At 44.4% G+C, this 12,500-nt stretch overlaps 1 protein-coding gene across 2 annotated transcripts in view; it reads right to left on the reverse strand.

Moving 5' to 3' along the window:
* The window catches only part of gphnb (gephyrin b), a gene marked incomplete at both ends in the record, with an annotated part of 164,690 nt that overhangs the window by 63,476 nt on the left and 88,714 nt on the right, over window positions 1-12,500 (reverse strand). The window contains one exon of one of the 2 annotated variants that reach the window (XM_080745149.1): window positions 705-977. In XM_080745149.1, coding sequence (XP_080601275.1) covers window positions 705-977 — 273 coding nt within the window. Of the gene's footprint in view, window positions 1-657; window positions 978-12,500 lie in introns of both variants that reach the window. The other variant, XM_080745148.1, reaches the window with a different exon arrangement.

Genomic DNA, 12,500 nt, shown 5'->3' on the forward strand with positions numbered 1-12,500 from the left:
ATTTTCACCCAACATTGTGCTAAACAAGAAAAGGAATGAGAAAGGAATGAAACATTTGGACTAACACATGGCGAGGAGTTGGCGGGTCGCTAGAAAACAGTTTGGACAATGCGGTGGGCACCTTATATATTGCATTTGTATGCATGTTTGGAGCACAAAATGGACGGAAGGGTGCTCCCCCTTATAACCCCGCTCCCACTTATAAATGAAGCTTCAGCGTTAGTTTATGCAACCTCCACCCCAGCCTCCGCCTTTGAACGATCAGTCTGGCTAAGCTCAAATACTTGGTGATTGTCTGATTAAGTTTCATGTCAATGTTGTTAAGCTCAATTCTGTGATTTTCGACTATGTTACGTGTCATGGTTAAGCTCAAATACTGTGATTTTGACAAGTTACATGTTATTGTATTGCTATTGTATCCCTATGGGGGGTATTGCTTTGCGTTCCCTGGTTTTGCTTAGCATGCTCAGAAAAGCTTGCACAAAATTCAGGGAACATCTCCAAACACGGAGCCCTTCAAACACCAAGATTAACTGTATTCCATTTATGCAATAAATGGTTAAATCTTCTTGACGTGAATGTTCCTGCCTAAACTCTTGTAAAGAGAAAACGTCTTCAAAATAAAAGTCCTCCACAGGAGTTATTATTTATGGCTACATATAGCCTATTGCTCCTTGGAGCCCCAGCCCATATATAAACTCTACCTTGGCGGCAATGGAGGCTGCGGTGATGTGCGAGGACGAGGAGTCCTCGGTGGAGGCCACGCCGCTGTCTTTCTTCTCCTCGTCCTCCTCCTCGCACTGCACGCCCTTGTCCTCCGTCTGGCGCCGCGGCGAGCCCCCCGGCGGCGGGGACAGCGGCGGCGGCGGCGAGGGCAGGTCCTCCAGCTCGTCCGCCGCCTCCTTCACCTTCACCACGGCGTCCCGCAGCAGGTCGATGGCGTGGGGCAGCGCGGGCAGGATGAACTGGAAGCACTCCTGGAGAGATAGATAAGATAGATACCTTTATTACAGGTGTCTTCAACATGAACTGGATGATGGAAGCACTCCTGGGGAGAGTGGTGGAGAGAAGAGATTTCAAACAACATTGTAAATCAGTGGTCTTCAACGTTTTCAGGCCAAGGACCCCTTAGTTGAGAGAAAGATGAAGCAGGCAGGGACCCCCACAACCTTTTCAGAGATTCCATATGGTTTCACTGTTTGACAGCACAATCGTCAGTGTATTTTGGATTTGTGTTTTCAGATATTTGAGCACTTGAACCGTCAGTACTTAATAAACTTGACCTTTCACTCTGTACTTTTTCCCCTCAACACCAAAACTCTTTGCCGAAAATAGCCGATCTACAAGCTCACAACGCCTCGCAGCGCAGTGCGTCCGGTAGGACGTAGCATGTGGAAGGAACATGTTATTTCCGACCAGTTCCTTTCCCCTCCATCAGGTGCCCCGGCTGACCAGGGGGAGGCAGTATAGAGACCAGGACTACTGCATGTTTTTGTGAGGGTGCCTACCCTAGGAGACACGGGGTGAACATGCAGAAACTCCACACAGAAAGGCCCTCAAGTCAACCCCACCTAGCACTGATGACGTGGAGGAGATAACATGCCCCCCAGCACCCACAGCGTCCTCGGTGGAAATCAAACCTAGGACCTTCTAGCTGTAAGGCGACAGCACTACCGACTGCGCCACCGTGCCCTAACATATTTTATGCACCTATAAATCGAGGAACATGTCTGTCTGTCTGTCTGTCTGTCTGTCTGTCTGTCTGTCTGTCTGTCTGCTACTGCTAGCATTACCATTACCACTGCCACCACTATTCCAGTAATAACACTAAACACTAATATGTGTTTTTTTTCACAGAACTGACTGCTCCTACTAGAACTGCTATCAAAACTACTGCTTCTGCAACTACCACTACAACTACTGTACCACTTCCATGATTACTATTATACTGCTGTTACTGCTATAGTACTACTAGTGCCGTTGCTACTACTGCTACTTGTATCACTGCTGCTATAACTACTAATACTTTCAACTTAAACACCATATTTCTGGTATAAATATGAACGGGAAAATCATTTATTTGCAAAAGCTGCTGGCTTGTAGAAACGATATTTATTGTTGTTCACAGAACTGACGGACCATATTTCAGCAGTCCCCACCCAGCACAGAAAACCACTCCTGCATAACTCTACCAAAAGCTGTTGCTGAATATATAATGGGTCATTATGGGTGTTTAATGGGCAAAAACCTTTTTATTTTTTTGCTACAACTCTACTACAGATTTTGCCCAGCCTTTTATCTGTATAAACGTGTATAATGTCCTATGTTGTTGTTGTTGTTCTGAGCTGGATGGTTAGGGAGTTAATGTATTTATATGTTTATTTGACAGGGAATACAAAAATCAAAACATGAAACCGTTTGTATATAGGGTTTAAAACCGAGGCTAATTTGTGACCGCAGTCCCTGGAGCCTGGCATTGGTCTTATTCATTTTGGAAGTGGGTCAAGTGCTCTTAATGGTTTGTTTTAAGCCTGTGTTTTGGTGCCAGATGGACGGGGCTGGCAGCCTGGCACATAAAATGAGTGCCAGAAGGTGTAGGTAAAAAACAGAGAAATCCAACTGGTATCCTCGCTATGTCTGACAACTTGTGAATGATGCAATTAACCACTTGAACCCTAGCCATCCCAACAGGCCCGGCGCCATGGGGGTGCCAGAGGGGGCCTTTCACCCTCAGTTGCAAATCCTGCCCCCTCAATTTAAGTTTTATATCGTCACTGTCGGGCAGAAACCGTGTATCTCAGAGTTTCACATTTCTACGTTTTATCGTAAAGTAAAGCCCTGCTTTATCTTCCAAGACTATAGCACAAAACTAGTGAAAACAGCAGATCTACAAGCACACAACGCCTCGCATCGCGAGGCGTTGTGTGCTTGTAGATCGGCTATTTTCATTAGTTTAAATCATTTTTAAAATGATAAATACAAAACCAACGGTATTGGACATAGAAGGCTATTTTCACAATGGAACAGATCGAGTCAAACTAAATGTAAGGGTTAGTGGACCAGGCGCATACCATAATAGGCATTGCAATTTCGGCATCAATGCCTGTCGGCGTCGCTGGTTCGATTCCCGATCCGGGCGACCTTTGCCGCATGTCACTCCCTGTCTCTCCCCCATTTCCTGTCAGTCTACTGTCCTATCCAATAAAGGCAAAAAAAGCCCAAAAACTAATCTTAAAAAAAAACTAAATGTAATGCCAACTCCTACAATTCCGAGTGCTTGTGCAGGGTGAGGGGTCCCCAGTTCAAAAATGATTATTTGGGGGGTCACGGCCTGCACCTAGACACGGTGCAATTATTTCTATTTTTATAAAAAGTGGAGCATGCACATCCACTCTGGTAATCAGGTATACAATACAACAAACAGAAGATCAGCGTGAAAAAGAATAGAGTCTGCAGCACACTGTTATACTTGGCCTACTCCGCCTATGTTTAACACAAGATGAACGTTTCCATCAGAATCTTCATCAGGATCAGCTAGTATTTTTAGCCCCGCAAGCAGCAGGACTCTAGATGTCAGTCAGTGGGTCGGTCTGTCTGTCTGTTGGTCAGTCCATCAGTCAGTCTCAAGCTAAACTAGAAAATATTGTTCCTTCGAAACAATTGTGGGCTCGCTTCAAGCCAGAAAACAATGGCTATAAAAGTACACAATGTCAAGATCGCAGGCAGTGCTCTCTTTGACGTTACTGACGTCAAAGATTGGTCCATTTTGTTCCAAAAATGTGTTGTGCAAAAGTTGACCTGCTGGTGGCGCTATAACAGGCCAATGTGAGAAGGGTGGTATCTGTTCCTTGACCTATTGGGAATGTGCTTGCAAGATGATTTAGAGGCAGAAGAATAATTTGCATAAAACTGCAATATTCATTGAATTATTAAAAAAGCATGTTTACATTTTAAAGAAATCCGATCTGACAGATCTTTAGATATCGGTCCAAAGTTCACGTAAAAAAAGTTTTGTGCACGTGGAGCGAAAATTCCAGAATAAAAGCGGGTTTACGCGTTTTACAAACTGCTCAAAATGGCGGAAAATCGAAGGGCGGCGCTTACTTAACAATGACACAGATGTCTTCCGCTCGAGTCAAAGCACGCGTGTAAGCAAGTTGCATGACTTCAAACGAAACGAGTCATGACTTATGCCCGTTTGAAGTTTGAAATTTCAAACGCTTCGTATAGCGCCCCCCTTTGGCCGATTGGAATAAAATTGGTTTCAGTGATACTTTGACTAACCCTCTACATCTTTGCCAAATGCCATGAACGTGTAACTTTGCATGTATGATTTAGAGGCCGAAGAATAATTTGCATAAAACCGCAATATACATTGAATTATTAAAAAATTATATTTCACTTTAAAAGGAATCCGCCGAGATAAATCTGACCGTATTGGTCCAAAGTTCATGTAAAAAAAAGTTTCGTGCGCGTAACGAAAAAAACCCAGGAGGAGATAGATTTTTACTGTTTTTCATATAATTCCGAATTGTGGGAGACCTAAAGGTCAGAGGTCAAAAGTTAGAGGGTAAAAGTTGTTCGGCATGAGGAGACGCATAAGTGTATACAGGTTTCATGGCTGTATGCATAACACAGCATGAGCTATACCTGTTCAAAGATCGCACTTTCGAAGGCTTCCTACAGCGCCACCATTTGGCCGATTGCTATAGAAAATAATAGCACACTTCGCCACTGTAAACTGAACACATTGATGTTTTTATTTTCATTTTCTCACTAAGTATGTAGGAGTAGAACGGAACCGAAGTTCCCGTCTACAGTATGCATGATAGATAAATAATGACAAGAACTAAAGTGTGCTCGCCTATAGGCGAGCCCACAATAAAGAAAATACTGTCTGGATGGATTGCCATGTCATTTGCTGTGTGCCTCCGCATTCTTTAGAGCGAGGGTCTTCAGCAGGGGGTCCTCATAGTTACTACAAGGGGGCCGCACAATCCTTGTGTGATGGGATAATTATTTTAAATTAACAACTTGGACCCTCGCATCCCTATTCTGAGGAGAACTTTAACCAAAAATAGCAGATCCTCCAGCTATTTTTGTCAAATATGTTTGGTGTATAGATTTAAAAAAAAGGGCAGACTAAATACATAGTGAAAGGTCAAGTTTACAAAAATATCTACAATTTAAGCGGTTAAATGTCTGAAAATACACATTAACAATAAATAACATAAATCCAACATAGATTGATGACAGTGCTGTCAAACAAGTCTATGAATCTATCTATGAAATCGATGAAAATGCATCACATTTATGATGAAGCAGGTCCCTGCTTCATCTCTCTCTCTCAGCTAGGGGGTCCCTGGCCTGAAAACGTCGAAGACCCCTGCTTTAGAGGTTTATTCTGCTCGCGCTGTGAGCTTGTAGATCTGCTATTTTTGAAAAGTCGTGAAAATGTGTGCAAATCTTTGAATATAAAGTATTTTTAAGCGAACATTTGTAACTCAAATTTTGCTTCTAGTGGGGTCCCTGGAACTAAATATTTTGAGATGGAGGACCGTGGCCAAATACATATAATTTTGGGGCTCCTTCACATGAAAAGTTTGAGTACCACTGACATAGAAACATAGGTTTAAAAAAAAAACCTTTGAAATATTCAAAGACATTTTCACGATTTTTCAAAAATAGCAGATCTACAAACTCGCAGCGCAGCACTCGGTGGTGCCCTTAGGCCAAAATCTGCACAAAAGATATCTCGACATCTAATGGGAGTGCCATGAAACTTGCTGAGCATATTCTTGCTGGAACACGCCTCAGGCCAAAATGTCAATTTTATACACAATAAAATATCTCTTAATCTAACATTCAGATTGCAGGATAAACCTTATTGGTTTTGGTAACCCCATGCTCCTTACACCAACATTTCTACTTGTTTTCAGTTTTAAAGCCACTTTGCAGCTTTTTATTTATGGTATTTTATTTTATGATTCATGGCTCTAAAGATGGCAACGCAGGTCGGTTCAAACCACTTTAGGACCCCCAAATTGAGATTTATTTTGGCCGTTGGACCCCATCTGAAAAGGTTTTCCTAGCTAGGCATCCTAGAAGATTTATGTCAAATTATAATATTTCTAAACATTTCAGAAATAGCAGATGTGCAAGCTCGAATAGTCAATATATAAATGAATAAAGAGGTTGAAATGATTGTGAATGTTTTATTTTATTTATTAACTATCTTGGAAACTCCCCCCCCCCCCCCCCCCCTTCCCGGACCCCACTTTGAGAACCAATGGTTTGAGGTGTCGTAGATTCATTGTTGATGACTCCGCACCTCCCAGGCTCCCACAAAACAAGGACATGAGTTGTTCTTGAGGGGAAAGTACGGTTCTGAGGCTCATCTTCCTTGACACTATGGAAATGATGAGTATGCCGTGGGGCTGACCGTAGTGAACTGAATGGTCTTTCTAGTGCCTTTAAACAGAGTGCTTTACACTGTGCCTGACATTCACCCTTTCACTCATTCACCCATTCACCCATTCACAAGGCAGAGGCAGCCATGCAAGGAACCGATCTGTACCAACTTGCTCAGTGTCTGGCTCAAGGACGCGTTGCCAAGTGCAATGAGGAGCTACAGTATGCAGGGAACAAGCTAGCTCGGGTCCATAGCGTTAGAATGACTTCTCATTAACGCTGTGTCACAGATGAGCCCTCGCGCTCACAGCCGCGGTAGCCCAGGATGCTCAGGCTCTCGTCTTTATAAATTAAAAATAAAATACACTTTCACTACTCCCAGTTTTTACTCCACTATGCCCTTAACTTATCAATACATTCCATTGACCAGATTTTTCCTTACAGTGAAATATTTTCTTTTCTGGCCAAAAAAATGTATTTTAGACGTGAGGGGTGGGGTGGGGGGGATAAGAGTATTTCCACTAGAGAAAGTAGGCCTCAACTTTTGAAAAATCGTAATTCTTTTGGTCAGTGGTGCGAAGGTGTGAAGGACCCCCAAAATGATTTGTATTTGGCTACGGACCCCCATCTAAAAATATTTAGTTCCAGGGACCCCCAGAAGCAAAATTTGAGTTAGAAATTTTCGCTTAAAAATACATTATCATTACGACTTTATGATATATTACGACTTTTCAAAAATAGCAGATCTACAAGCTTGCAGTGCGGCACTCTGTGCCGCGCTGCAAGCTTGTATATCTGCTATGTTTCAATAGCTAAAGTATAAAATAATTAAGGCCCCTCCACCTTGGGCCCTAGTAACTCAGTCCCACTTTCCCCCCCTTGTGACGCCCCTGGCGAAACCCGGGAAACTTTTGGCCGTGCGGTCAGCCATGCATTAACTGTTAGAAACACCAGGATGCCTGCTGCTAAATTTAATTTAATGATGAAGAGAAGAAGAGAGAGAGAGAACCCCCAGGTACATTATAGTACCTCCCTTTGGCCATGTGTACTAGCGAGCACTCTCTCCCTCTCTCTCTCTGCCTCTCTGTGTCAGTATGCCTGTGGGCTGCTCAGCTCTCTCTGCTAAACGTTCCATTCTCCTCACTCCAGAGACAAGCACTAATCTGTGAAATTATTTATCTTCCTGTGTATTTTAAGCATTGAAAGGATGCATTATTAATGCCATCCCGCATGCCTTACAGTGTTGGGAGCCGGCTAGAAAGACAGGGGAGAGCGAGAGAGAGAGAGTGTGCTTTGCATCCCCGTCCCATTTCAGGGCAGATGCACATTGCAGGCCTGATGAAATGTGACACAAGTATAACCAGGGTTCCACCGTCTCTAAATCCCATGGATCCAAACACACACACACACACACACACACACACACACACACACACACACACACACACACACACACACACACACACACACACACACACACACACACACACACACACACACACACACACACACACACACACACACACACACACACACAACAACAACATTTCCTAAATAGGAAACTAATTTTAAACTTAGTTTGATCTAACCCTGCATCACCTGTCTCAGGCCCAAAAGCTCAAAGAAAATGGTTGAACCATGTGACGTTTTTCTATTCACTTGGTCATTACGGTACACAGAATGAGAGGCCTACTCTGCCGGAAACATTGCGAAAAAAGGTTATGGGCATTTGTATATCATTGTCCCATCGACTTCACTATACAGAAAAAGAAAAATATATGAAAAAATAAAAAAATAAATCTGCTTTAACTAGCATGTGAGGGGTCAAACTAGGGTTACTTCATGATTCTGAATCCATTGCAAGTATTTGTTTTGTATGAAAAACATTCCTTGGGCTAAAAACAGCCCCACAAAACTGTGAATAGTGATGAGTCATCACTTTTTTTCTTCACTTTTCACAATTGTGTGGGACCATTATGTCATGACATCACAGGTCCTCTCACATTTTGGGCATGTGACTCCCCGAATATCACAACAGAGCAGGCCGCTTCTTATCACCTGACAGGGGGGAGTTTCCCAAGTGGGACGTAGTGCACGTAGTAACACGTTACTCCAGCCAGTTCCTTCCCCCTCCACTCACTGGATTACTTCTACTTTTATATTTAGCAAACCAGATTCTCAGGTCGCTATGCAGCCTTCAAATATAGTCCTTTATATACTGCACTGATCGGAGCAATGGTTCACTGAGACACAGTATGGCCATTTCAACACTCAGGCACGTGCACACATAGACATCAAAGGGGGCTTGAGCCCCATGCCCTTTTACCCGTCTGTAAAAAGTGCCCTCTCCAGAGCATGAATAAGTACCGAAAATAGCCGACCTCCAAGCTCACAACGCTTGTACGTCTGCCATTTTCAACATCTTCACCAAGAGGCCCTTTTAGTTTTTTGGGGGTATGACTATATTCTCATGCCAGACACCTGAACAGTGTTTGTGCCAAGTTTGGTGCGGATCGGAGCAACGGTGCTCCTCGACAGCGCGTGGCCCCTGGGGGTCCCTGGCAGCACTAAGTCGCGTTGTACAACATGACCACTAGGGGGCCCCTGTCATAGTAAGCTGGGTTGTAAAAACGTGGCCCCCCCGGTGTGAGGATTGTCGAGGCAGACCCCTGAACGGTGCTTGTGCCAAGTTCGGTGTGGATCGGAGCCTAGTTGCCTCCAGGGTCTCCCTTGACGGGACTGACAGAGCCAGTTAACTGTGAAGGACTTTGCTATGCTTGATTTATACTCGGCGGTGGTTGCTCGCCGCGTCGCGCACCGGAAATAGACAATCTACAACAGTGTTTCTAAACCTGTGGGTCAGGGTCGAAATTATTTTGGGGGTCCCCAGATGATTAATGAGCAACATAAACAAACCAACAAGAAGTTTAAGTGTATAGAGGGTATGTGCGTATTTCTCAAGTGACCTTTTAATTCTTCTAAAATGATAAATTAAACATTGGCCAAATTGTCAAATATTAGAGATTAGAGAGATTGTGAGCGTTGTGAGCATGTAGATCTGCTATTTTCACAATAGAACCGTGTTATACAAAATGTAATGCCGCAACTCTTAGTGCTCGTCAGGGCAGGGGGGTCCACATGCAGGTAATATATGATTATTTTGTGGGTCACAGCCTGAAAAGGTTGAGAACCACTGCAGTGTGTGTGTGTGTGTGTGTGTGTGTGTGTGTGTGTGCGTGCGTGCGTGCGTGCGTGCGTGCGTGCGTGCGTGCGTGTGCGTGCGTGCGTGTGCGTGCGCGTGTGTGTGTGTGTTTGTGTGTTGAGGGGCTGCCGGTGGAGAGTGGAGACGTGTATGATGTCACGAGCCTGGAGACATTCTTCCATATTCAGGTGTTTTAATGGCTGGAGGACAATTATTTATATTTGGTTTAGATGCGTTTTAGGCATTTTTCCCCCCTTTTCTCTCTCTATTTTCTGCTCCGTCCTTCAGGACAGAAACTGTCAACGACATTAAAGAGCCGAATCCCTGGAAAGGATGGTCACAGTGACAAACAGAAAGGTAAACAGGATACGAACGAGAGAGAGAGACAGAAAGTAACTGACGGTAACAGAGAGAGAGAGAGAGAGAGAGAGAGAGAGAGAGAGAGAGACATACAGTTGTTTTTAATTTGAGGGTGGTAAAACTGGCACGTTCGGCCTGTACATAACAACCAAGAGTGTTTTGTCTGAGTTTCAGCCTCATCTCCCGCCTGTAATGACATAACAAAGTATCGTGAGGCAAAACCGCAACCGTGCAGTGACGTCAGTTCAACAAAAGCTACGGTATGGCAACATGACTGGTGTCTTGCACGCGTGCGAAAGCCATACCTTAGCAACAGTGTTTTTGGCCGTATGTTTTTATTTTGCTCTCCCTACTACCTACTTCCGGTTTCGGCAATAGATCGTGATCGCGAAATGCATGTTTGACTCCCACAAGAGCTCCATCTTTCAAACATGGCAGGCATGTTTGTTTACATTTGAAAAAACACTATAGCCTCTCCTGAATGCCTGAACGGACTTTCAAGCGGATTTCGTTCTTTGAAAGCTGTGAATTGCGTGCACACGTGCATGACCCGTGCATCATCGTGCACATTAAAAGGTCAGAAAATGGTGGCAGTCGATGGACGTCTCTGCCACCGTGGATGTGGCGTCCTGTCCAGACCAGCTTGCTTTCCCTTCATAGCATTGGGGCTAGCTGTGCTCGTTAAAGTGGTTTTAGTGGATACATATCGCTTTCTCTTCCTTTTACTACCAGTCACAGCCATGCAATGAGCGAATCCACCAGTCAAACTTGAGAAATTATCTCTGCAATGTCATTTCGAATCCAGACCCGCATTTCCTACTACATCATTGCTGTCCATCCAGGCTATGGGAGCACGGCCGCAACTACAGATCCCATGTGGCAAAAGTATTTATAAACAAAACAAAGGTGCTGTACCTCCTCACGCCCTTGCATTATGCCAACGGTCAATGCCCTATAGCGCAAGTTGGTTATGAGGCCATTCGGAACCATGTGCTTGCATCTACTACACTCCACAAATAGAACCCCTTGTGGAAACGGGGGGCTGGAAGTGACAGAGTTAGAGAGAAAGAAAGAAGGCAAGAGGCCAATAGAGAGGGATAGATTAACAAGCAGCAAGAGCAGAGAGAGAGAGAGAGAGAGGGAGAGACAGACAGACGGACGGACGGACGGACGGACGGACAGACGGACGGACAGACAGACAGACAGACAGACAACTGCAGAGCTAGCAGAAACAGAGTGATGGAACAGAATGATGGACATGTAGCTGGGTGAGAAGCTGTGCACGGTAAAATCGTCAGTGTTACGTCAACTTGGAGAGTGTACAAATGTAACCAAATGGACCCCAGAAGGGTCCATATATAACGCAGTTTACATTTGTACACACACTCCGAGTTAAAAGGACAGTATGGGTTTCACTGAGCAGTAACAAAGGTTTTCCTGGAGTTCCCTGTGTATTTATGACAGGCGATCAATGTGATGAAAGCGTGGCATGTATGGGGCTGTTTGTGTTTCGTTAACTTTGACTCGAGGTTGATAAGGGAGAGTGGGTGACATTAATATGGCAAAGGAGGGAGGGGGGAGGGGGGAGATGTGGTGTAATTGATCGTAAGAAATGCTAAGATCGATCAGGAGGAGCGCGTGCATAACGAGGCAGGCAGATGTGCCCGGCAGCAGCATTGGCGGGGAGAAAGAGAGAGAGAGAGAGAGAGAGAGAGAGAGAGAGAGAGAGAAAGATACAGATGGAGAGAGATATATTACGCATACTGTACACAACCATGAGCACACTCGAGAGAGGCAGGAGCTGAAATTTCTAATAGGGCCTTTTGGTGGAAATATCGAAAATAGCTGGCTATTTTCGATGCTTGATTTTTACACAGAGAGGGCAATTCTTTCAACATAAGATGCTGCAATCAAGTTCAGGAGAGTTTGGACAAGGCAATTCTCTTGAATGCTGCCTTCAGGTATGGCATAGAAAAGAGGGCATTTTGCATTTCTTTCACCATAGTAAAACTGCATTCATGGTCTGGAGAGGGCACTTTTTTTACAGACGGATAAAAGGGCAGGGGCTCAAGCCCCCTTTGATGTCTATGCGTGCACGTGACGGCACAGATTGCAGGCTACGCACGTCTGCACAAGCACACACGCGAACACACACATGAACATACACACGGGTCAATCTAAGACCCTTAAGTCAATATGACCCCGCGGCACAACGTTCCCACGTGCAGCAGTGAGTGATTGTTCCGTTTCCTACAACACATCACTCACACCAGCAACAGACACACAGTCATACATAAAACATGACAAGACAAGGTTTAATACCTGAAGACAAAAGAAAACAAAACGACCGGCTGCTCACGGAGAAAACCGTGGCACGTAATATTAAAATCGATTTAAAGAAGAGTTTCCAGACTGGCGTATTTATTACCTTAATCTGATGTTAGCATATCCCAGAACGAGTGGTACAGTTGTAACATGTCAACCACACAATAATACTTTTTTGAGCGGTGGTCACACCGTCTCCTAT

This window comes from Nannobrachium achirus (assembly GCF_963921795.1).
Source record: "Nannobrachium achirus genome assembly, chromosome: 16".
Classification (NCBI taxonomy): domain Eukaryota; kingdom Metazoa; phylum Chordata; class Actinopteri; order Myctophiformes; family Myctophidae; genus Nannobrachium; species Nannobrachium achirus.